The sequence below is a fragment of the Prinia subflava genome, chromosome 2 (genome assembly GCF_021018805.1).
Source record: "Prinia subflava isolate CZ2003 ecotype Zambia chromosome 2, Cam_Psub_1.2, whole genome shotgun sequence".
NCBI classification, from domain to species: domain Eukaryota; kingdom Metazoa; phylum Chordata; class Aves; order Passeriformes; family Cisticolidae; genus Prinia; species Prinia subflava.
Window position 1 is genome coordinate 45,619,996 of NC_086248.1, and position 26,532 is coordinate 45,646,527.

General features: G+C 38.7%; 1 protein-coding gene across 3 annotated transcripts in view; it reads left to right on the forward strand.

The window, feature by feature from the left end:
* Positions 1–15,357, forward strand: part of FIG4 (FIG4 phosphoinositide 5-phosphatase) — a 50,317-nt gene extending 34,960 nt beyond the window's left edge. For all 3 annotated transcript variants that reach the window (XM_063389786.1, XM_063389788.1, XM_063389787.1), the window contains exons 19-23: positions 683–766; positions 3,461–3,656; positions 6,063–6,145; positions 9,106–9,195; positions 14,591–15,357. In XM_063389786.1, the coding sequence (XP_063245856.1) occupies positions 683–766; positions 3,461–3,656; positions 6,063–6,145; positions 9,106–9,195; positions 14,591–14,768 (631 nt within the window). In that variant the 3' untranslated portion in view covers positions 14,769–15,357. The remainder of the gene's footprint in view (positions 1–682; positions 767–3,460; positions 3,657–6,062; positions 6,146–9,105; positions 9,196–14,590) is intronic.
* The last annotated feature ends 11,175 nt before the right edge of the window (positions 15,358–26,532 follow it).

The following is a 26,532-nucleotide window of genomic DNA, read 5'->3' on the forward strand; positions in this document are numbered from 1 at the left end:
AAAGTTCTTGAAACGAAGTACAATGCTACATGGAAATGTTACTCTAAAAAAAAAGTCCATTAAATAGCAATTAGATTTCTAATTATCTTCTGTTATGGAGTGCTTAGATGGCTGAGAGATGAACTTTTCTCTGTTGACTCAGATCACAGAGGTTACTTTCAAAACAGTTGTTTTCTCATTGTTCTGCTCTCGTTTTGCAGTTGTTTTCTTCAGTTCATCTGGTTCTCAGCTCTGGTCAGATATTTTGGTTTGGTTTTTTTTCTTGGCAGCAGTGAACTGGATGTTCTGAGCATAATCTGAATCGTGGTTTAGCTAAAGACCTCCAGGCAGATTATTTCATGTAGCTGTTTGACCCAATTTGTGTGTTGGCAGCATTTTGAAAACAGTGTACATAGCCCTGAGTTACTGGGCTTCTTTAGCACAGGAATGGAGCACACTGCTTTAGCATCTTTGGCAAGTGGTGATACTTGCAGCTGTGTTGTGGAACTAAATAATGCAGCTGAAAGCTTTTTAAAAACCTTGGTTATATATACATCAACTTGAAATGATAAAGTTAGAACTTAATATCTCTTTATGATGATTTTTTTTTAGTTCACAGGTAGATGTTAGAGGTGGTTCTTTCAAAAAATTTAAAATTTTTATGTGTTGCACCTTGTTCATGGACACTCTTCTATTTTGGCAGAGATTTTATGCCTAAGAATGTGGGAATTGATCCAAGTCCATTTACTGTTCGTAAACCTGATGAAACTGGAAAATCTGTGTTGGGGTAAGCCTGAAGTCAGAAATTTTGTTGTGGTTTAATTGTAATGAAAATGTATAAACAATTATGTGTGTGTCTGTGAAACATATTCTATGTTACATGGGAAATAAAACATTCATCAGTGTTATACTGCAGAATTGTACACTTTGAAAATCACATCTAATTTGAGATTTTTATTTGAGAGTAGGAATCCTTAATTCAACTTGTTTAATATTTTCTGTTTTCTCTCATTCCTCAAAGTGAAATTCATGAGAAGATTTTACCAATAATATACAGAAGTTATTAAAATTTGATCATCTTTTCATCCTAGTGGCAGCTCTATTCTCTATTGGAGTTGACAGCAGTGCATATTTTCTTGTTTTCTTTAGAAAAATGATACATTTTTCATAAACAGTGCATATTCTGAAACAGCAATAAATGCCAATTTCAGCATAGTCTTTGATAAAATACTTTATTAAAATATTTATGGATAAAATTATATAAAACAATCCAGCAACAGTTACTGGGACAAATGAATGCTTCATTTAGCTGCTTCTGCATCCTGGACCTGCTTTGCTCCTCTATTGATTCCACTGCTGTGTCCCACAAGGGCTGTGCAGAATCTTCCCGAATTAGTTCTCTCTTTGGTAGCTCATATTAAGGAAACCCTTTTGTCAGTAGTTACTGTGCTGTGACAACATTGTAAGTTCCTCTGAAAACTTGCTCTTCTGTTAAACACTGCAACATTTGTCTGTCTCATGTGCTCTGATCCTGAGGGTCTCATTGTCAATAAATGTTGAGAGCAGACTATGCTTATCACCAGTAGAACCTCATTTCATGCTACTGATTCCCTGGGAATAAACAGGAAGACTGTTCAATAGTTACATGGCTTATCTCTGTGAAGAATTTGAGTTTATGAGTATTTTGAGGATAAGTTTTATTCTTCTGCTATGGTAGAATTTCAGATTTTGGACTAATTTGTCTCCAGATACTCCATTCAATAGTTGACCATTATATAATTTTCTCAGGCACTTTTATTCAAGCTCTTTGCTGTAATTTTTAAGGGTTGATGTGGGACAGAGAATCAGTTCCATCAAACCACATTCCAGGACTCCCTGCGTATCACTTATAAGTAGGGTGTGTTGCACCTCTCGCACCTCACTCGTATTTAGCCTTGCAAAAGGTGGTACCTTTGCCTTGCTCATTTGTCATCATCTTTTGATCTAAGACATGTCTGAAAGAAATTTGGTGATCTCTTTTTGTCTGTGAGGGTTCAGGTCTCAAGGACACTTAGATCTTGGCTGAGTACATGTTGGGAGTGGGGTGAGGATAACACTCTTAGCAGTGTTTGGCTACTTGCTCCATTCTTCAGCTTTCAAAAAGGACTTCTTTTCTTGTGACCTTCACCTCATCTAGAAAAGTAGGGAAAAATCCCTTAATTTTCCCTAAAAAGAATGCTTATGTCTTCATAAGTTCCTGTAAACTTCAGTCTAAGGAAATGTCAGGTTCTGCTGAGTCAGAAATCACACTTGCCCATGGTGTTATTTTCCCCAAGGCATTTGTTCCAGCTCTAAGATTTCTTCTGATACAATCATGGCTTTGGGGATGGGGTATGCTCTTAGATTAGAACCTTTGGAAGGACTCTCCTACTTATTTATGCATGTTCCTTGAGTGTATAAAGTGTAGCTAATTCACTACAGGGATGTGTGAGTTTCGCTTCAAGAGGCAGCATCTGTAACAGTCATGGTGCTCTACTAGGGCTCAAGTGGTGCTGGTGAGAGCACTAGACCTGCATCTCCAGATAGCCTTTGCATCAATCTGCTCTTTTCACAGCCTCTAGCATGCTGCTGTCTTCCTTTAGAGTAAGTCTCACACTGTCACACTGTCTGTCAGTGATACATGGGACAGTCACTGCAGCAAGGAAGAGATGTTCCTTCCCTCTTTCCAGGGATTTGTCTATAACCTCTCTATTCATTAGCTGATTCATTAACTGCCTTCCTGGAAAGATTGTGACAGTGTCTGAGAGGAAATTGCAACTAAATACTCTTCTGTGGCCAGTAGGAGAGGACGCAGAGCACACAAGTCTGGTATGATTTCTGATGGCTGAAGTAATGTGTACCTTTCAGAGTGCACGCAGTTAAGTTCAGTGTTAGCCTGCTTACATAGAGATGCTGTATCTTGAAGGCTTCTTATAAATAAGGTAGCTCTTTATATTGACTAGCATTTCTTGAGTGAGAAATACATACTGTGTCAAGAAATGTTGCTGATTAAAGAATTGAGTTGAGGGCAGAGGTATGGAAAATAAAGGAAAAAAGTGACATTACCATTAAGATCTTGGAACCAAGATTAAGGAAGCTATTGGAGTCGCTATTGTTATTAATCAGAAAATAAAACTTTTTCCAAGATCAAAACCAAAGATGTTATGTCTCAGTTAATTTTTATTCCTTTTTATTTGTTCAGTTGTGGGGAGGAATTAAGTAAAGAATCAGCGAATTAGTGGAAAAAGGCTGACAGAATCCTTTGGGCTTTCTTTAAATGCTGTGGAATAACAAGACATTGAAGAAGAGAAAAATCAATTGGGGATTTTAAAAGATGAGCAAAAAGTTGCCCCAGAGGTTAAAACTTATTTCCCTGGAAAGATTGTAACTAAGATTAGGAATTTTAAATATTCATTGATAATACTGTGCTGATTTCATAAATACACACTGCCTTTCCTAATAGGAACAAAAATAATAGAGAAGAAGCTGTGCTGCAGCGCAAAACAGCTGCTAGTGCTCCTCCACCCCCAAGTGAGGAAGCAGTGTCAAGTAGTTCTGAAGATGATTCTGGGACAGATAAAGAAGATGAAGGTGCTGTTTCTCAACGCTCAACTCCAGTAAAGGTGACTGATGCAGGAGACAATACAAAAATCACAGAGGTAAGAGATTACTGTGTTAGGCAAGAAGGCTTAAAATTCACATGCCTTTAAGAAAACATTATAGAACACTCAGAAGTAAAGCACTGAGAAATTTAGTGACAAAGGTCTCCAGTGTAATTTTTTTGTGCAGATATTAGCATAACTGCAGCACAACTGCTTGTTAACCTTTTCTGTTCTTCTTGTCATGTAACTATGAAACACAGAGGAAAATAGCATTAGACGAAAAGGAAAGTACTGTCAGAAACGTGTGGCATTTGAAAGGTCATTACATAATGTAAAATGCACCTGTATTAGTGTGTTAATTCAGAGCAGTAGTGCATGTCTGATTATTGTCTGTTACCGTGCTCTGGCACACACCATTAGGTGGTCTTGGAGCATGCAAATGAGATTCCTTTTCTCCAGGAATTACTTGATCTACCTACTTAATCAACATTTAGTCCATGGGAGTTAATCTGGAGCAAACCTCCTGAAGGACATGTAGTATGAACCTGAGGTCCTGAGAACCACCTCTTGGAATTACAAAGCAATTCCTTTTGGACGATGCCACTTGCTTAGGTTGATTAACTGTAAATTATTGTTCATTTTGTCTATATTTCAACCTGATTTATGTGAACACTTTTCAATTGCTGTCTCATAATTATGTGGTTTAAAAAAAAATTAACTAATTTCAAAAATGTCCATGATAATGTGCACGGGTCCTATGCTATTACTGGTACTAAGGCTGCAGATAATGGCAGGGAATAAAGTAGTGAAATAAATTGCATTTGCCCAGTCAGGTGGAAAGAATGTATATTTTCAGTTGTGGGCTATTAATCTTTTTTTGCTAGCATCACTCCCATTTTGTTGGAATCTCTTGGGTGCTAATTTACTGAAAATATTGAGTTGTATGAAGAATTACGGAAGTATCTATTTTATTAGTTCATGTAATGGTTCTTCAAATTCTTTCTTTAGATATCCATTTTGGATACCATTGAAAGTGCCTTAGCAAAAGGTTATGCTAATGTATACTATAGAAATTTGGAAAATACTTATGTTGTCTGGCAAGGTTGGTTTTTTTTAAAGTCACAGGGGGTTTTTTGTTCTTTTTTCTTTATTTTTTCCACGATTCAAATTTTGATTCTATTCAGTCTTTAGCCTAGGGTTGTGTGTTCTCAGATAATGGATTTTCAGCCTTCACTAGTATCTTCTTCCTAAGCCAATGCAAGCACATTTATTTATTTATTTGTGTTTATGCAAGGTATTTTATCTGAAAGTTTTACATTAACTCTGAATAACAGAGTACCTGTTCTTCAGCAAATCAGATTGTTTCTAGATTTTTTTAATAAAAATCCAACTTGAAATTTTATTCTTGATTCCTACTGTTGCATAATTCATCTCACATCAGTTTTTCCCTGTTTTGAACACACTTCCACACTCAGACCTAAGATACCTTTTTTAGATTTTTAAGATGCTTAAATGAAAGGTGTATGTAAACACAAAGTATGATTTGAAATACTGAATTGCACTGGCTTAAAAATTGGGTGAGCTATCCTGACTTTTTAGTAATGAAATGAAAAAATATATTCCAATTTATTAGCACCTCTTCATGCATTGAATTTTAGTAATAATTTGCTAATTAATGTAATTAGCAAATTAATTGCTAGTAATGAATTGTTAATTCATGCCTTTCCTTATTATCTGGGGAACTCAAAAAGCTAATTCCTTTCTGTTCACATCTCTGAGAAGTTAATAAAAATGCATTTATACTTCTAGTCGGGACATATCTTTCTGAAGTTCTTTGACTTTGAATAATTTTGAACTAAAATCTGAATCATTTTGAACTGAAGACTGTCTTTAAATTTGACTCACAGTCATATGTGTCTTGTCAGAAAACCCCCCTCAGTTTAGCACTGAACCACTAGACACAGTTAGTGAACTATTGCATGTGCATTGACTCCTTGTTATAGTTGACTGACATAATTGCATAATGTATAAAATAAAAATAGTTTTGTTCAACCTGAGGCTTGTAATTATTGCAGAATTGACAGCAGGAAATGTGAAAGCAAATGTGGGAGAACGTTCTGAACGAATATGATTTATTCTATATTAAGTTTCAACACAGAACAGAATTTAGTAACTACACCATTATGTTCTAGTAATATAATTTATTCACCTAATATGTTTTAGCTGATGATATCTTTCAAGAATTCTTTACTTGTTGAATAAATGTGCTGATTAATATTTTTTTAAAATAATTTTCTTAAGAAATATGTGTAAGCTAAGATTGCTGTGGATGTGAGAAACCTGTCTGTTTTTATCTGCACTTCTGAAATGATATTTTGGTTTGTAAGGATGTTCTTTCTTAGGAGCAAACTTTCTTAGGATGTTGTTGCAGTATTCTTAATCTGACTCTTTCTTATGTTCCAGAATGTAGTGCAGTCAACAAAAGATGTGTATGGAGTCAATCTTTCAGATATCCCTTCAGAAGATGATCTTGCAATATATGCAAGGTGAGATAAATTTCCAGTGGTAATCGGTAAAGGATAATTTGAGCTAATTAGGTGCAGTTTATGAAAGTGTCGCCTTTGATTAATTATTTAGATGAGAAATTTGCCTAGATATGCTATCTCTTTCAAAATCAAGCTATTGACTGTGTCAATTCTGGTTTCAGTGGAAACTCTGCAGATGTCTCTGAAACCAAAATTTGGAGCTTAAGTCAAATAAAAGATGCTTCAAAAGAAATACCTGTCACTTAATATAATCCTAGAAATTCACAACTAAATTCATAGGAATTCCATATTCCATTGATAAGTAAATTCCACAGAAATTAAGATTGTAAGCTTTGTAACGTGTGGGGTTTGAATTTTTCAAGTGTTGAATTACTCCAAGTCAGTCATAATGAAATAGCCAATCCTGTAAAAATGCATATAAAATAATAGAAGTTGTCTTTTTGTTTAACATGATGTCATATAGGAGTCTAAAATGTCTACACCTCATCTCAGGAAAGTTCTGTGTGTATATTGAAGTGAATACTTGTGAGACATGCATTGAAATGGCCTCGTGTGCTTTTGTTTTTATTTTCTAATGTGTAATAGCAGTAGCTACCTTGTTAGATTTGAAACCTTTTCAATTTTTAAGGGAAATTTTAATTCACTGTGATATCTATTGTGATATGTAGTTTCATCCTGACTTACTTCATTAATCCACTCAAAGCATGTTTTCTTTTTATTTAAAGTTATTTTTCTCTTACCTTTTCTTTGGGTGTAGCTGTTTCTCTTGCACACTGTTCTTTAAAATTCCTATTTCAACCTATTTCCTACAAGCTGAGTTATTTGAAGATACTACACTTGAATAGGGTTAAGGAGGACGTTTCTCATTATATCTGAAATTTTTACCTTCATCTATGCCTCTGCCTTTGTTTCTTTTTTTATTTCAACCCTAGAAGAAGGATGCAATTTTGACAGCTATCCTTTGATACAGCAGGTAGTTATTGTGGTTCTGAAAATGGCTGAGTGTGAGCTGGTGTCTACTGAGTCTCTCTGTGCAGATGAACAACTCTGTGTTAACATCCCGAATTGCAGCTACTTCCAATTTTATAATTTCTTCAGGCTGGACTAATGTTCAGTCTATTGTTAATGTAAAACTGTGAACCCCTTGGGGGATTTGAAGCTCCCTATTTATATCCTTTTTAAGAAAAAGTAAAACAAACCTTGCATTTATTTCTTTTCCTTCGAGCAATGCAGGTTTTAAAAATAGAAAAAATTACAGATTCGTTATCTCTTTTAGCTAACAAGGCATACTGCTATTTCTGGTCTGGTGTGCTGATTTATGCAATAAAGGATGTCAGTAAAATCTATACTTTACCAAATGTACATCGCTTGAGAATAGCAGCAATTTCTTTCACAGTATGATGACAGTTCTCACATCAAGCCTTTTTCTGTTACTGTAATAAGGGAAATGGAGATGCAAGATCCTGACTCCACGTGACATCGCTGGACATGTTACATGTGTTTTCATTATTAGGATTAGGGTCTTGCAGATTCAAAGTACTTCAGGTTAACTTGCTTTACATCAACTGCTCTATATTAAGCCTATTTGCAAATGCAAATGAAAAGCAAATTTAAAAAAAAAGTCTAAATTACTTTTAATTCAGCCTGTTTTCACTGATGGCTGAGATAATTCTCATCAAAACAGAAATCACAGAAGCACAGGGTGGTTGAATTTGGAAGGGACAGGAGGTCCCTCAAATAATTTGAGGATGTATCTGCAGGTCAACCGTGCGTGGTATCTTCCTGTCATCAGGAAACTTGCTTGTGTGCTTTTAGGTCTTGTAACTTTCAAAATATTGAATAATTTGAAGCAATTAATTGGTTTGCCTTTGGATTTTTAAGTTGGTTTCAATAGCAGGCTCCTGCCCTAGAAGATCTTAATTATCTTGATTTCCAGTTAAAATTCTCCTATTTAGTAATGTGTTTATTCCTTTAATGGTCATAATGATGTTGCTTGTCTCTGAGGCTTTTGTTCTTACGGTATAGACTCTGAATGGAGCAGAAAGAAAAGCTGCATTAAGTTGTTTAGGAACATGTTGTTCATTTGTTGTTTGTTCTGTACACTCTTTTGTGCAGTTGGTTTTGCACTGGTAACAGTTGCTTGTTGAAATGTAGTAAATATTCCTGAAGTAGACCAGTAAGACTTCTTAAGCTAAATGGAAGCTCACTGTTAAGAAAAACCCTCTGCCTCAGAAAATTAAACTAGTAAATCACAACTGACGTTTACTTGTCTTTTCAGTGGCACAGCTGTGTTGGAGAGTGCAAGATAGCTACACATATTTACATTTGAAACCGTCTGACTTTTTCTTCTATTCAAAGTGACTAAGATTAGTGAAAAACTACTTTTCAGATTATTTTGTTCCACTTTATTGTCAAGAAAAAAAGCCCATGACAGTATTTTCCTTTGGCAGTTCCTTCCAGCAATTATTTGGAGATGGAAATTGTCCCAAAAGGTTGTGCTTGTAAATAAGTGATCTGGGCTAACAGTGTTTTAGATGAACAAACTAGATTGAATTCAGCAGAGGACTGACTTTAATCTGAAACTTAGGAGACTGTCTTTTTTGCTGATTTTTCCATACACTATTCCTCTGACTGATTACTTTGAGAAAGGCTCATAGGAAGTTGACTGTAGAGGGCTGCCTCTTTCTTCCCATGACATACTAGGTGACACCAATAGATAAGCAAATCTTTTTTCAAATGAGGTTCTGGGTTCATGCATGCACCCTCTGTGAATTTTTAAAAATCTCTCTTGTTCACCAGAGAAGTACATCATGATCAGTGACTTACATAGCATGACTCAAAATCTCATTTCTTAGTGTCATTTTCTTTTGTTTGATGATTTTGGGGGATAATAAATAAGAATAAATAAATAAGAAACTTTAATTTCTTTGATTTATTCTTTAATCTACTACTTTTCACAGATTTGTTCAGCTGGGACAGAGTCAGCATAAACAAGACAAGGGCAACCAGCAATTTTGTTCAAAACACCCATTGGATAAGGTCATAAATTTGTAAGTATTCTTTCTCTTTTTCCCTTTAGCCTGCTTTTGCATTTGTCATTAGATATGGAAAGTGATCAGGTAAAATTGATGTTAAATTGCTTGAGAGTCACACTTCCATTTTCTTTACAGCATTAGGAGATTCAATGCATAGCATGAAGAACTGGTTTTTTGAGTGTTCAGGTATTTTGGGGGTTTGGTTTTTGTTTTGTTTTTTAGTTTTTGTAGTATCAAGGCGTTTGTATTCAAAGCTCTTAGCAATCCTGAATTAACAGAAAGTACTGAATGTACTGAGCTTAGAGGGCAATTTCTTCTTGTATATTCTTCACTAAAAAACATCCAAAGTTGCCTTTCAATCTTCTTAGTACTAGTGTACTAGAAGATCAGGTCATGCTGTTATCCAAATGTCTTACTAATATTGAACTGGTCTTACATTTTAGATGATCAAGTTCTACCTTCCCAGTTGACATCTTCCTGTACTGTAGGCAGCTTAAAATTTCACCAGGGCAAGGCAGAATTTTATTTACTTCTGTCACTGGGGAACATGATACTTTATCCAACAGCATGGCCATTTCCTAGAACTGCAAGAGCTTTTCTGCAATCCATTGATTTACAGAAGCCTCAGCTTTGTTTCCTGTGCTGCCTCTTGTCCACCCCTCTGTGTTCGTGAAGTGAAATACACAGCATTTATACCTAAGCAGGGAGAGACACTGGGTGAGTCTCAGTTGGGCTGAGAAAGAATGACATGAAACAAATGTAATGTTGTGTATGAGACAATACAGAGTTTAGTTACTTGGTATTAGGTACATTTAAGGTGATGATACCACATTTGTAAGTAAAAGAGCCTGTAGTTTTATAATAAAACATATCTAATGGGTATTAAAGTAGATTAATTAGATTAGCAAACTGTAAAACCGTTTTTCAGTATGAGAGAAGCAAGCCTGAATGTTTTAAATGGACAAGTTTAGTAAGAAAATTTTGTAAGAAGAATATTTTTGCTATGAACGAGGGCAATTTCTTTCTTGTAATTGCAGAATTGCATGTAAGACAGTCTAGGAGATAATAATTCCCTCCTTACCCCTTTAAATGCATTTTTTTTCCCAATGCTGAGCTGCTGTAAAATGAACACATTAAAGAGAGTCTGCACAGAATACTGGTGGCTTTGGGATAGTCAGATGTTAATGTTTCTCTTTTCCCAATTTCCATGTGTTTCTGAATAGTAGAAGTGTAAGTCATAGGGCACACAAATCTCTGCCTCCTGTTACTCCTCCTCTTGAAGTCATTTGGGTCATCTCTCCTTGCCAGTTCTACCAAACATCCTCCTCTGTGCAGATCAGAGAGGAGCAGGGTATCAGGGTAAAAACCAGGTGAACAGAGTGTCTTAGAGTTGGTAATTTCTTTTTTTATTAGAATGTATCCCTGGACAGCTTAAAAATTTTCCTTGTGTTTTGTTCTGTAACTTTTAAAAATGTTTAAATGCTGTTTGGATGATGACAGATTGTTCTTTTAGTTAAAATCATAAATGTAGCCATTCTTAAAAGGCATGTTGTTCAACTCTGAAACAAGGAAGCTTTCTCTTACTGAATCTGAATTGCTGCTCTGAATCAGGAATTTCCTCAAAGAATACTAATTTTTAGAGATAAAACAGAGTGAACAAAAGTGTACTCAAGATTAGGGAGAGAGGGAGGGTTTTCATTTAATTTTATGTTAGATGCCTTTTAAGTTGAAAAAAATCTGACAAATTTAATTCTCCAGTGGTTGCTTCATATATGATACAAATGCAACCAAACCCTCGTTCTTTTCATAGTAAAATGAAGTACTCAGTCTAAAACATTGGTTTCATATCAACAGGGGGATATAATTTAGGCTTAGGTTAGTTGTCTTTTCCACACTTCTCAAGAAAATCTTTCTTAGTAACTCCACACTTCACGATTTTAAACACTTGACCATTTTAATAAAATAGATGAAACCACTACAAAAGAAGAAATGTTTATTATTTTTATAATGTTGCTGCAGGGATATTTATGAATTCAAATATGAATTGTATAAATACTGAAGAAAAGGTTCTGGCTTAAATTTAGAAACTGTAAGTATTGACTAGAAATAAAAAAATGGGGACTTGAACAAAGACCGAAGTGATGCAGTGAAATAATACTGAACTTGAGTGAAGGATGTGGAAGGATATTGAAATTCTTCTTTTTGTTCTTTGAAATTCCATGAAGGAAAAAATGATGTAATTTTACTTAGAGCTAAACTGAGCTGGACTACTTTTAGCACAATCTGTTATAATGTGTATGAAGAGAGGCTCTTAGTACTGTAGTGTAATTACTGTTGGCTGACACAGTGCACCTGTTCCTAATTCCCTAATTCCCTAGTATTAATTTTGGTATGATATAAATAATAGTGTTGTAAAACTACACTCTCAAAACCTTTTCAAATGTACTTCATATGTTTATCTAGGAGTACAAGAAACTTTATTCCCCCCTGAAAAGGGAATTGAGTGTGTTGATTCCCTGTAGCACAAAAGGAGAGTGTGGGCACGCTTAAACATCCGTATACCAAAGTGTGGCTGGTGCATACGTCAGAGTCCAAGCTCTCTTCAGTGCCTGTGCTTCAGGGCAGGTCATAGTATGCTTTGGGTTGGAAGGACTCTTAAAGACCATCCAGTTCCAACCCCCACCATGGGCAGGAACACTTTCCACCAGACCAAGCTGCTCAAAGCCCCATCCAGCCTGGCCTTGAACACTGCCAGGGGTGGGCCAAACACAACTTCTCTGGGTGACCTGTTCCAGTGCCTTGCTGCCCTCACAGTGAAGGATTTCCTCCTACTGCCTAAAATTAAACCTGTCTTCTTATAGTTTAAAGCCACCTCCCCTTGCCCCTTCACTTCATGCCCTTTTAAAAAGTCCCTCTGCAGCTCGCTTGCAGCCCCGTTTAGGTGCTGGAAGGTGCTATGAGGTCCCCCTGGAGCCTCCTTATCTCTATGCTGAATAACCCCAACTCTGTCAGCCTGTCTTCATAGGAGAGGTACTCTAGCCCTCTGATCATCTTCGTGGATATCTGCTTAGGGTTCAAACAAGGTGAAAAAGTACATTTTTGTTACTTTTTAGATGTACTTCTTGAGGAGAACTAATCAGTTTTGAAACAAATGCAGTGGCTTTCTGGTGATTATGTGTCTGAGAGCTAATCCACATCATCATGCACTTCTCCTTGGAAGTATGGAGCATCCTCGTTATAACTGAAGGTTTTAACTGTATCTTTTACAGTAGAGACAGTGATTCTCTTGGTGAAACCGTAACACCAGGAAGCCTGCTCACAAGTGAGATGAAAATAATTGAAAATCGCATGTCAAGGGTGCTGTCCTTCATGACATGAAGTTTATGTTCCTGTCTACATAATTTTCACTGGGAGGCCATAAAGCTACAGGTCTCTAGGGAAACCTGATAGCCAAATCATAAATAACATGCTCTCCTTCATGACTATTGTAAGATATTAAACTTATAAAGTAGAATAGATTTTTACATTAATACGTTAGAGGAATGACTTTTAATTAAATGACTGGATAATACAAGCACTCTACAAATAGTTACAGCTTAATACAAGGTTATTAATCAAAGTTGGCATGCATGAACATGTGGTTCTTTCAATATATTTTTATCATGTTGATGCAACTAGGAGGAAAATTGAGATTCAGTTATTAAATGCTCAAAATGAAATGCACTTTGCTGCCCAGCTTCCATTGTACCTAAGGAAAGGATTTTTGAGTCATTAGTGCTTCAGAAATGTCATATCTTTAGAAACCAAACAATAAACAGAGAAGGCATCAATTTAGTGTTACGGCTCTGTTTTGCTTTTACTTAATTATCCACTTGCTAGCGGACCAGACAGACCAGAGTGTCATCTTTTGTTGTTATAAAGTGACATTTATAAGTTAGTACAGTGTGCTAGTGTCAAATGCCATTGCTAGTGTCTCAGCTTGGATGCTTTACACTGGCTAAATAAGTACTGCAGAAACTATGGATGCTTTGGAAAACAACCTACTTTTAAAGCATCTAGACTAATGTTTTTTGCTGGTTTTGAAAACACCTACCTTAAATAAACTAGAAATGATCATGAGAAGAAACTATCACATTGTTGAGAAAAAAAAAGTTTTAGAGTATGCAGCCAAACTCTGTGGGTGACCAGTGATTTTATTGTCTCAAGTTCAGTAGTATACTTGTATAAATAATTATGTCGTTCCAGTCAAAGAGTAATCAAATGAATGTATGGCTATGCAAAGTTGAAATATAAAATTGAAAAGCATTACTTTAATCTGGAAACCTTTTTGTTTTGTATACCATATTCCAGTTGTAGTGGAATATTAGGCACATTAGTATATCCTACATGACATGCTGCAGTAATTTTTTAAAACTAATGAACTGTCACATGATGAAACATCCAAAATACAATATATTTTACTAAAATAAAAGGCTGCAAAAAGAGGGTGCAAGAGTTTTCGACAGTTTTAATAGAGATCCTCATTTAGAAACGGGGTCAAACATTACTTTGTGCCTACAATGAAAGTAGGAGTTTATTAGGGCATTTTATTTATAGAAGGGCTTTCCCTTTGCTTAAGTGTTCCAGTTCTTACTTGTTTTTTTTACCTTCAAAAGAGGAGATTCTACACGTAAAAATAACTTCTTGTCTCCTGAAAAGCAGATAGGTAATATGGCTTCTGTAGAACATGGCAATGATGCTAATATGTGTCTCTTCATTGCATTTGGGCTGGTTACTGTTTACTTTATGAGACAGTGAGCTTTGACAGTAAGTTGCCAGTTTACTTTCTTACCTGAGAAGTTTTGAGCCCAAAAATAGGTGCATATTAGGATTCAAATACGGTATTTGTTGAATGAAGAAGATGTAAAAAATATTTTCATAAAATATCTGAATGCTGCTGCTTATAATAAATTGTCTGTTTCCTGAGAATAAGATGGAAAATTTTTACCTAATTAATCCTTTCTCTGTGTTGGCTCAATGTATAATCACTTGTTATAATTGCCACTAAGTAGATAGCTCAATGAAGTCTTTCTTTTATCTGCTGTAATGCATGGCACAGATCTACTTTAGCTGGGGTACTTACTGACCGTAGCAGATCTGAGGAAGGATAAAGAAATGAGGGCAGGGCAAAGGGAAGTGAGAAGGTATTCTGTAATGGGTTTAATGGCAACTTACCTAATTACCCTACTTGGAAAGCTGGGTCTTAAAAGGTCTGCAGTAGTGATAAAAATCTAGGTAAATGAATTATCTACTGGGAACTTGCTTTCTCATTGACTTTCCTGTATATTTCAAGGAAAAGAAATTCTCTCTCTCTCTGTGGAAAGTTTTTACCTAAAGCTCCAAATATTCTGCATGTTTGGTTTTTTTCCAGAATACCCATCTCCTCCTTTTCTCAAGACAATATTTACGAAGTCCAGCCTCCAAGAGCTGATAGGAAATCGATAGAGATTTTCCATGCACACATTCAGGCTGGAAGAGGAAACATGCAGCCCCTGGGAAGAGATGACTTCCTCATGTACAGAGAGTACATTCGAAACAGATACATGTAAATCCAAGCCAGATTCTCCTGCCAAATCTACTGTACTGATAAGTCACAAAAATAATTTTAGAAAGGAAATATAGTTTTGTTCTTTGGCAGTAATAAATTTATTACTAACTTTTCTATTTATTATTCTTTACTATCACCCATTTATTGTATTGTGCTTTAGGGAAAAAGGTGGGTTAATATCCGACTTAAAAGGTTATTTAAAACATTTGTAGCTGAAAGTGTATCCTAGGAGATTAAGTGAATAATCAGAGCACCCAGAGTCACTACAGAGTATGTAACAATGTGTGGCAAAGAAAATATGACGTCTTTAGGTTTTTTATATTAATTTCTTATATTGTTATGTTTGCTAATAAAACAAAAGTGATTTGTACACAAAAATCAGAACAGAATGGTTTTCTTCTCTTTCTTCAATGACAGAAAACAATCTTCTTTTACAGCAGAATATTTTTTGATATTTCTTGAGGTTTTTAGCAAAGTGAGTGCTAGAATGACTGCTTGCAATTTTCTGCTTTCTTAAGCAAAAGTGAAAAATACATAGCTTATGTCAGAATCAAAATTTGCATCAACACTAATAAACCTTGTAACCCTAATATGTGTCAAAACTAATTTCACTGGTGCTGGTAGCTACAGGCTCTGTGCTGCATGCTGCAGGGTGAAGATGGCTTGTGACTAATTATCACAGGTTTCTAGTAGGAGCCTGAGGAGAACCCCACAATGACTTCATCTGCAAATGAGGGAAGGCTCTTCACATTACCGGGTTTGGACACCTAGAGAGTGCCATAATGTCATCTTTCTGTATGACAGACAATATCCTTTTGAAGCATACTCTTCCCATGCCTGTGTTTGTGCTCCTGCGAGATGCCTTTGGGTTCAAGCCTAGAGCCTCCAGGGAAAGTGGTGTTGGTAAGTGACTGGATCAGCTGGGGTGATCGTGCAAGAGGAAGCAGTAGTTGGGTTAGGCAAGAATGAACAGGATGTCCTGTGCTGGGTAAGAGGTAAAGAGGCAGCAGGTGTCTCAATAGGTTCTTTTGGGCTTGTGAGTAAAACATTTTTCAAATTAAAAAAAGAAAAAAAGGAAGGGAAGAAGTCTACGATTTGCAATTGCAAGCTAAAATTCCCAACACTTTGTAGCACTTTCCCTCGAAGAATACTGACAGTATCAGCAGCATTCTTGAGAAAACATTTTGTTCCACAAGCTTGTACAGACCACATTTCAGAATTTTCTGGAACAGCAGAATAACTGTTTTAGGGATGTAGCCAACTGCATGTAACAGATGTAGAGAACACGTTTGTGTCCACAGTAAATTGCTTTTCAGGCAGCTATTGTATATTTGTGGCTGCTTGCTGCAAACACATTTGCATATCTTTGAATATTTTACGCAGTAAGTTGCACCTCTGTCAGTAATTCAGTATAAGAAAAGATGCAGTGAGTAAAGGGGAAAAAAGGTTTCTTTTGATACAAGTTTGTGTGTCTCAGGGAAGGACTTGCATGCAGTCAATGTGAACATGGTACCTTGAGCTACCAAAGCATTTTGATGTCCATTCTCTTTTGTTAATTCTTTAGAGCCAAATGGTTATATTTTAGGAGATGCAAGAATGAATTGTCACTTCAGATACTACTTGATTACAATTGTCAATTTTTTTTCCTCTGGAAAAATAAACTTATACTGAATTCTTTCGCCCAATACAAAAAATAATTAGAAGGAATAAATGCTTACTTTGAAAAAATGTGGAGCTGAAGTTTGTGTCTTAATGAGACAAGCACACACTTTCCTTACTGCACTTAAACTATTGCAAGGAATGTTTTCTAGACTATCACAGACCTTACTTTTGTTGTGGATAGATACTGGTAATTTATAAAAGTTACCCTTGAAAGTATACCACTTACCCATAGATAACTCAAAAGATGAAACTCCCTTTTCAGCAACCATTAGTGTTGTTGCAAAATTTAGGGATAGTAATAATTTTACAGCTCTAGAAAAAAATATGTTAAGCCCTCAACAGTTCAGACAAGTCCTCAAAGAAGAGGATTAAAGGAGGTTGGTTTACAGTTCTGAGAGCTGAATGACACCTCAGTGATGGCTTGTGTGATCTACCATCAGTGTACTCCTAGCAGCTGTTCAGAATGCTTCAAGGGTGCCAATGGCAGCTTTCAATAGGCTTGTTTAAAGAAAGAAAAGGCCAATGCACAAAGCAAGACTCCCAGCTTAACCTTGAGTAAACTCAACACCCTGAGTGGACCTGCTGCCTAATGCACATAAATGATTATTTAAAATAGAAATACACCTAATCACCCCTCTAACAAGTTCAGCTGGATGAAGGACTCCTGAGGTGCTGCCTCTGCATCTACCTACTTTATTCCACTCTTGCAATAATAAGGTTCAGTTCTCAAGAGTGTTAGAAGCTCTCAATAGATACGTGTATTTCCCTTTCAGAAGCAGAAGAAAAAGTGTGTAAAATAAGAATAAACATGAAAAGAGTGGGCTGTGTTGGCTCTAAAGAGTAACACGGTGCTCTTTTTCACTCTTAAGTGCTATTTAAACACCTTTAACTTCAAACCATATGTGTTGTAGCAGCCCTCTTATTAGGGAGTAAAAATGAGCTGAGGCACAGACTTCTTGTTAAACACAGCATAAAAATAGTCCTGGTTTATTCCTCTTCACAGCTTAGTCATCTTAACTCCTATTATTTGCTGGCTTTGCCTGCAGCAAACTCCTACTGTAGGTTTCCCTTGCAGCCTCTGCTGGTTATTTCCTGCTAAACTCTGACTGCAGGCTTTTACCCAGCTAGACTGTGACCGCAGGTTACAACAACAGGCTCTGACTGCAGACCCAGACTGACCTCACAGCAGTGATTCTCCCACTCCAGGACCCTGCTTCGTGATTCCCTGCTTCATGATTCTCAAAGCTCCTCCTCCATGATGATCCTCCTCTTACCAGCTAACCCACTGCCTTTTATCACTCTTATCTTTATTGGATATAGCTGTGACTCATTAGGGGTGAGGCTGTGCTGGGTAATTAACAAAGCTGGTACTTATCAGGGGTGAGGTCATCTGTATTTCCTTCTCCTACACATATGAACAAAAGACATATTTGAGAAATATGCTGATTTTTCCTCCAAAATAAGTTTAGTTTGTTTCAGTGTGTTTAAAGGTTACACTGTGATACAATCCCAAAATGTACACCTGGAAAATAATGGCTTCAGGTTCTTTTCCTGTGGAATCAGGAAGCATACATATCGAATTGGGATTGATTTGGTCACTTATGTGCCATTTCTGTGCCAGTGGATTTTGATGCCAGTCCAACAGCTTAAGCTTTGTGCTGTGACTGCAGGAGCAGTTCTTTTCCACAATTTTCATTGGCAGTTTCCCCTCTTTGTGAGTCTTGTGTCCGCTTGCAAAATCCACTGACTTTTGGTTCTCTTCCTCTCATTTTCCGGAGGGATTCATCTGTGGTGCTGAAATAGGACCTTTCAATGTTCACACAGCTGCCAGGGGGAAGAAGTAAAAGAGCTGTGTATAATTCTAGGGTGACACTTGTGGCAGTTCTTTGTTTTGTTACTGACCTTCTGAGTTTTTTCCGCACCATCTAGGAAGGTTCTCTTGACTCCCACAGACTCGAACTGGCCTTTACCTGAATAAACTCCAAAGCATACGCCCTGTCAAATATTCATGTTTTACAGTCAGAGGAAATACCAGCTTCACTCACATCATTTCATTCTCCATAGGGGTTTCACCCTATCAGTAATTACATGAACAAGTCCAGTTCACTGAGGGTAAAACTGAGGTATGTACACAGGAGTGTTCCATTTGCTGGCATAGTTTCAATCCAAGTGATTGCCTAGAGGCTGATCGGCAAAAATACAATGTGCTTGGCTTCCAAATGCCTCTCTCTGTCTTGTATATATTTAAAAACCTAATTAAAGTTGTCACTTCTGGTGGTGATTTAGAAGTAATGTGAAACTAGTGCATAGAGTTACAAAATATTAATAACAAATCATACATTGAAATTACAACCCTTGCAAATATTAATAATCAGCAGTCCCCTTCTGGAGTCCTCAAATCTACCTACCACAAAAAACCATTGCAGCTGCTGATTTGTCCACTGGAACCAAGCAAGAAAAGGCATGAAAAACAACATTTAGTGTTATTATATATTGCTCCTCCAGAAAGACATGCTCTTTGCATGACCTATGGTTTGACTAGAACATTTATGTTCCTTTTTTTTTTTAATACATTCATCTTTGTAGCATAGAGAGATAGTGTGATCAAGGTACGACAGCCAACAGCATGATATGAACCATCTTTGATGCTCCACTTTCATTTCCCCATTCTAGGTGAGCCGTGCTGCCAGCACTAAAGCCCGGTGTGGTTTCCAGTCATTGCAATGGCCACCTCTCATTTCCACAGAGATTCAGATGTGGCCCTAAAATAGGTCTGTCATTTTGTATTCCTGGACAGCTCAGGTACTCTTTTTTTTTCATTCTTTTGTTTATTTCCCTTCTTTTTCTTCTGATGTTTTGGTAGTGTGTTTGATTTTTTCACCATCTGTGTTTCAGAATCCTTTTTCTCACATGTGACTGTGCCACAAGTTGTTTTCCCACTATATCCATCTCCTCCTTTTGGAGGTTTCACTTTTTGAAGCAAAACTCTGTGGTTCTAATAAACTGTCTTGCTTATTACTGATGTATTCCATCCAAGTTGCCATCAATGAGAGAATGTAATTTTCCTTGTTTGATTTTCTACCTACTTCCCTGGAAATGCAATGTGGATTATGTAAAGAGGAAAAGATAAAAGGAGAAACTAAAGGAAGCGGTAAGATTTTGACTCTCAATCAAACTTAAACATTGCATGGAGACATTCTCTGCAGGCCAGAACTCCCATAGTAACTTCTCCCATAATAAAATTAAATACCTCTTCCTGGGTTTTCCCCAGATCAGACTATTGGATAATTGACTCAGATGCTCACAGGTCTAAGCTATGAAACCTGATGCTGGGTTTAAGGTTCTACAAAATATTTTGAGGGATTTCTTTTTTTTTCTCTACAGCTTGCAAGGGTATTTTGTAGGCTCATGAACTCCCTTCTTAGCAAGAGAGGGACCACTCAGTAAAACCTTTCCTAGGAGAAGCAGGATTTTAAGGAAGAGTTAGACCGGTTACCCAGTAGAAAATCCTTTTCCCCAGATGCTCTGATAACTTTTCTACAGTAAGTCCTAAAGGAGATTTTTAGGTGTTTTTCCTTCTGGTCTCCCTTCTTTCCACATAAATCAGAGTCCTATACAGTGGATTAAATACCAGGGGAGAGCAAGAGCTGAAATGCATCTCAGTGAGGCAAGGGGAATGGAAAAGGGCAAATAAGGGAAGAGCTGGAGCTGTCTGGGTGAACAGAGAGGGCTAGATGCCAGTGAGGTGTATTTGAATAAGCAAGCTGATGCACAGGGAAGAGTAGATTGGCAGGGAGGCTGTGATTTAGTTGCTAGGATCTGCAGAAGAGCTGTGCACAGCGCTGGCTCTCACGTTGCCGGCCAGGTGGGCAGGTTGAGGGCGCGGAGCCGGAGCTTACGGAGTGGCAGAGCCCAGCTCAGTGTGTGAGCGTGGCCCAACACGCTCAGGGACACGTGGAGCAACGGGCTGGTGCTGCTGTGGCAGGGAGGAGGTTGGGTCACAGCACGTGGAAAACAAGTGGCAAGCCTGCCATTGAGACCTACCCTGTATCCACATGAGCCCTGACGGGAGTCACAGCAGTCATTTGGAAGACACATGTGCCAAGCCTGATTTGAATTTCCAAAGGTCACATTTCTCATTCTCTTTGTACCAGGATTCTCATTAACAAGTGTCTCCAGCTGGCCCTGTGCAATGTCCTCAGGACAGGCTGTTGTCGTGCACACAGGGCTTCCCCCAAGGCTTCAGTCTCATCTCACTGCTCTCCCCATCTGGGCTGTGGTAGGAGAGGGGGCAGTGTCCTGGACACACTATGTAGGGAGTCAGATTTTGACCTAGCAGGCACGTCCTGCTAAGTGTTGCACAACACTATAGAGCAGCTTTCTAGAGGTGAAGGCTGGTTTGTGGCACCATCTGATTGAATTCCCCCTTACCTGGTGGCAGTGGCATTGAAGCCAGGCTATCAACAGAGAGGAGGGCTTCCAAAGGTGAGTCAGATCACCTCTCTTGGGGAGCAAGAAGTTACCCCTCTGCAGGAGTTTATTTCTCCCCATTGTGCCTCTTTAGAGGAACATACACAAATGTCTTAGCCAAAACACCTGCACTTAAAAAACTAAAATTAGATGAGTCTCTCGGTAGCCTTTATAAAACCTGGCAGACCTGTGAGATAAGTAAACAGCTACATTATAGGGTCCCTTACAAAAGGATTTTATGGCTTTAACCTCTGTCTCATCTACTCCAGACACAGCTAGGTACTCCTCTGGCACAGTGCTTCTCTAAAATAAGGGCGTGTGCCACCTCAAGGCTACCCTGTGTTGTCAGGGGTAGATGGGACTTTGATCTGTCACCAGCCAGACCTGAGAACAGGCTGCTTAGGGTTAGAGAAGCTTGTCAATCATCACTGGCTTTGAATAAAATAGAATTTTGTCTGTCTCCATTGCTGATGGGTCATGGTGACCTCTCTAGGCATGTCAGGAGCAGGTCATGCAGGAACCAGCTCTCCTTGACTCCCTTGGGACTCACAAAGCTTAGCTCTGCTTCTCCTCGGCCTGCTGACAGCATGTTCTCCATCTGCTGCCTTGGCTTGAATCTCTGACAAACATTATGTTATGGAATGGCTTCTCCAGTAACATTTATACCATTAGAGGCTCCACAGAATTATCCACTTCCCACTCAATAAATGCTTTCCCTTCAAATGCTGGTTTTGGAGAGCGTTTGCACTGCAGCCTCCTGAGCAAAAGCCATATGGGGAAGTTTCTGAGAGAGCTTCACTCTGCCTGGAGCTCAGGAAAGTGTCATTCACCTGAAGATGAGTTATCTGCCTTTTTGGTCAGAAGTATTTGGTCACAATTAGGAATCTTCACTTTCCTGAATGCTACCTGACCCTCATCTGCCTCATGTATCCTGCTTTTGTATGTTCAGTACTAAGTGTCCCCTAGATCACTGAATGTGTTGGTCTGTTTTAATCATCACCACTCCTCTCCTCCATTTATTAGATGTTGGTGAATTAATATACTCCCATTTATTAAATGCAGATCATACAGTGGTAGCACAAATACTGCATTGGTTAGTTGTTTTTGCAGATGTCCCCTTTAGATTTCTTTTCTTATATACATGGGGTTTTCCTGTTTTCATTCTGCGTATCGTTGCCATTGTTAATTTTATTGATCTTTCTGCACATCTTCAGTATCGTGGCTCTGAGCACAGGGTCACAATTCCTGCTCTGAGCAATCACAAAACATCTCTTCACCTTCCAGGTCTGTAGATGCAAATGTGAAGCTGAAAAGTTTAGTCAAGGATGTGTTTCTTGCTAATTCTTCTTCTAGGCATTAGTTTGTTCCTTCATTGTTTTTTCTGCATGTTTTGGCTGACTTGGAACTAGATGTGTCTGATTATATCTCCTGTTATTTTCCTTCTTCTTTTCTTTTTTTTTTAATTTTTTTTATTGTTTTTCAGTGATTTGGCTATTAGCTGTGCTTGTAGAAATAGAGGTTGCAGTTCATAAAGGCAGCTAAAATCCTTTCCATGCTTTCAACAGGTTGTCACTGACTGAAATCGCAGCAAGGTCCAGGAGCTGAGGGTGCGGTCCCAAAATACCCTTCTAGGGCCACTTCATCTCTTCCTTAGAAGAGGAGAGCCTATTCAGAAAAACCCTGAGGTGACTTAAACACAAAGTGTCTCTTTCCCCTCTTTATCAAAGGCTTCTCTCTCACAATTGTCTCTGCTCTCTCCTATTGTCCCCTGAAATCTCCGGCAGCTCTTCAGCCCCGTGCTCACGCAGGGAGCCGGTTGTCTTCTCCCGCAGGCGAAGGGAAAACATTCCCAGACCCGCCTGGATTCTCAGTGACATGACGAGGTTCCAGGCTGAGCACCTCTGCACAGCTCTGTGTCAGCAGAGGCACAGGCAGCAGAGATGGGCCAGTTCGTGTTTGGTCACAGCAGGAAATGGGAGGCCTTTTGGAGGAGCATCACTTTTCCCACAGAATTCCCTGAAGCTGAACTGCTTTATTTTCTGTTCGAGCATAAGTTTTCCAGTGCAAAATAAAAATATCATTAAAGCACTGTCAGTGTTACAAAGTGTTTGGTGCGGTATGATTTTTTTCAAAGGAACCGTTTACCTTGAGCTGATTATTAGCTTAGTCTGTAAATCCCCTGAAAAGTATTTACCCTCAGTGTAAGTGCTGTAACTCTGGGAAGGATACACATGCATTCCTCATAAGCATAAGATGTTTTTCAGCTTCTAATTATGGAGCAATCACAACACCTCTATAAAGAAATTAATGAGCTTTGGTATTTTTTTATTTTAAATTTCTCTATTTCTCAGTTCCTTTTTTGTTACTGATTTAAAAAGGAAAATTGCTAATGCTTTTCAGTGCTATGATTTTAGAACATACATTTGCACTCAGCTTAGGCTCATTTTGCACATTGTCCTCTTTGTAACTCAACAACTGCACGAGCAGGAGCACGAGCAGGGAGTCTCGAGTTCTCATCTGTGCTGAGAGCTGGTCCTGGTGTTCTGTATTCTCAGCCCCACCCTCCCTCAAAGGCCTGTAGTGCAGACTCAAGCCAGCCACTTGCTCTTTGAATCCTGACTTCAAGACTGCCAATATCCTCCTTGCTGACAGTCTGCTTCTTGCCAACACGGCTGTTAAGCTTCCTCACACTCACGCTCCCTTCTTCACTCTCTAATTCCCTCTTGCTCCTCTGCTTTGTAGTTTGTTCATGTTGGCATGCCACACTCCATGGTCTCCCTTTCACATAGTCTTCCACTAACCTCAAGGAGGGTTTGGAGACTCGCTACTTGCTTTAACGTGCCTAAAAACTGTTGCTCTCACTTCAGTCTGGGCAGAACTTTCTTCATTTCAAATGACACCTACATGAAAGGAGGTTGCAGCTACAAAGGCTACGATGGAGTTTTAACTCTGGAAACCCGATGGCAGAAGGAAAGGGCACACATTGCTTGGTCTCTGCCTCATCACAAACAATTCTCTTGTAAAGACACTGATATCTCGTGCCAAGTGGAGCTTTGTGGGAATACTGCTTTGATTTCAGTGGGAATAGCATCAGGCTTAATGTGAGCATAAAAACTTTTTAAAACGTGTGATACATGGGTAGAATTAGGCCCTACTGTATATGTGCAGTATTTTCCTCACATTGTACAGCAGCACCACATTTAACAGCAGTGTGGTTACAATTTAACCAGGGGCATCATGCCAGTGACACCCTGGAGATTCTGCAGACTATAGATGTCTTTTGCTGGCAGTAAAAGTATCGTTTTCAACCTATACTTTTGTCTATACTAGGCAAGAATAACTGAAAGAATAGATTGCAAAGCCTATTTTTCATTTACTTAGTTTCCTAGGAAATGCAACCAATAAAATCAATTTCCATCAGAAAGGTATTTTTAGAAGAAGTGGCCTCTTCCCTGGCCAGACTCACAGCTGACCAGGGAAGTCATTGCTTTCTGTGCACTTTGCTGTCCCACATTGTTCTTCTTCTCTTCCTACTTTGCCATCTGAAAATGATTTCTTTTCTGTGCTCACCTGGGCAGAGCACAGTGGTTAGATACCAAAGCCACCACTCCTAGGTGGGGATGTAGGCAGAGAAGAAAGCCCATGTGGGAACCAGAAGGAAGCAAAAGCAATTGCCCAGAGTGCTGGTGCTGTGACTGCAGGCACTGCCTTTCACAGCAGGGTTGAAGAAAGCCTCATGTTCTCCCTCAGCTGACAGTTTTGTTGACTTTCAAACCGTAGTTTTGGGAGTCTATTCAGGTGGTCCACAGCCAGCACTAAGTCAGAGGGTCCATGGCCCTGGTCTTTATTGCTTCAGACCCCACAGCAGCCAACAGTGTTGCAAGGTGGGACCTTCTGCACCAAACAGAAGGAGAGTGTGAAATACGTGTTTGCCTGACACCTTCTGACATAGGGGCCCCAATTCTGGGGATATTTTGGCTCTCAGATTCCAGCGGGAATGTGGTATAATTGTTCTGCTCTTCCATTTTTCACCATGTCTTCTTCTCATCTGCCTGGTGTTAACAACTCACTTGCTTTCACTCATATATTTATGCTCTTTTGTCCTAACATCTCCCTGCTGTCCCCTATCTCCCTGTCAAGCAGTGCTGGCCTCATGTGTCCCTGGGATGTGCTGCTGGGGAAGGCAGATTCTGGGGCACTCTGAAGTATCCCTGTCCTTAACTCATGAGCTCTTTGCTGTATTCTCTCTCCCCTGTCCACCTGAGGAGGGGGTGATAGAGTGGCTTTTGGTGGGCAACTGGTGTCCAGGCAGAGTCAACCCACCTCTGTGGGAAATGTCAGTAGAATCCAGGAGGAAGTAGTCCAGGTTAAGGAAGAATCATCAAGAGTTAATGACAGAAATTGCATCTATTTTTAAGATTACACAATAGGAAAATACTGGCCTGCATTTGGTTTAAATTTGAGATGGTTTGGCTTACCTTTCATTTATTTTGAGCTGAAAATGTGCTTATTTTAGAGTGTTTATTCTGCAGAATCCATGACACCTTATCCATCTTTGTACACAGTGCACACAGGCATTTTAATTACCAGAGCATAAAACCTGTCACAGTCCCTGTGCATCTTCCTCTGAAATGTGTCCCAGGATTGTGCAGATTTATGAAACACTCAGAGGCACATGTATCTCAGACCGTGGTTGTGTTTCCAGCTGTCTTCTCAGCAGCAGCGTAGGTGGCAGTGACATCCACCATGCTTCCCTGACCATTTCCAGAATCCTGATTTTGGTTGCTAAGCCTTTGCTGACTTTCACTCTTTGGGCTGAAATTTTTTATGGCAGGACAGCAAGATATTGAAGAGTTGCTGTTGTTTTCATGTTGTTGCTTCAATGTATGTTACTGTCTGCCATGAGGAAGACAGGGTCCCCCCTTTATATATACATTAGATATATTATATACATACTAGATATTGTATTTATGCTGTACCACAATACACTATCCTGCACTATGATATAATATAGCATGTTTTTCAATGTGTTTATATAATTATAATCCAAACTAGATAAGCTATGTTGTTTGTCCTAGCACTCTTAGGAGAGGAGCCAGATGGGCAGCCTTTCAATGGGAGAGTTCTGTTTGTTCATTTGGGCAAGTCCTGCATCATTGCTGGAAAAGGGAAAAAAAAGCCATTTTAAGATCTCCCACGTGTCACGTAGCCTTGATTTGGATCCTGAGGGCTCTATGGGTATTTCTGTCGATGGTACTGCATAAACAAGTACACCCTTAAGTCTTAAGTGCTTTGCTGATGGAGGGCCAGAGCACTTGGCAGCTTCCTGGGCTGAGCCCGCTCCCTCTCCTCCCTGCAAAGCATGGTGCTGGGAGGGAAAGAACTCACCTATGTCCTCCAGTCATTAAAAATTCGAGAGAAGGGAGAAAACAAAACCAAACCAGCAATGGGAACACCTTAAAGGGGGACTTCCATCTCCTTTTTCTTGCTCTGACCACCTTAATGTCCTAGCAATTATACTGATGTCAGTGGCAGAGGCTGCTCTTCGACCCAAATCCAGCAGACTGGGGCCATGACTGTAATCAGTGTACATGCTCACAAAGTGACTGAAAGTAACTTGAAGATGACTACAG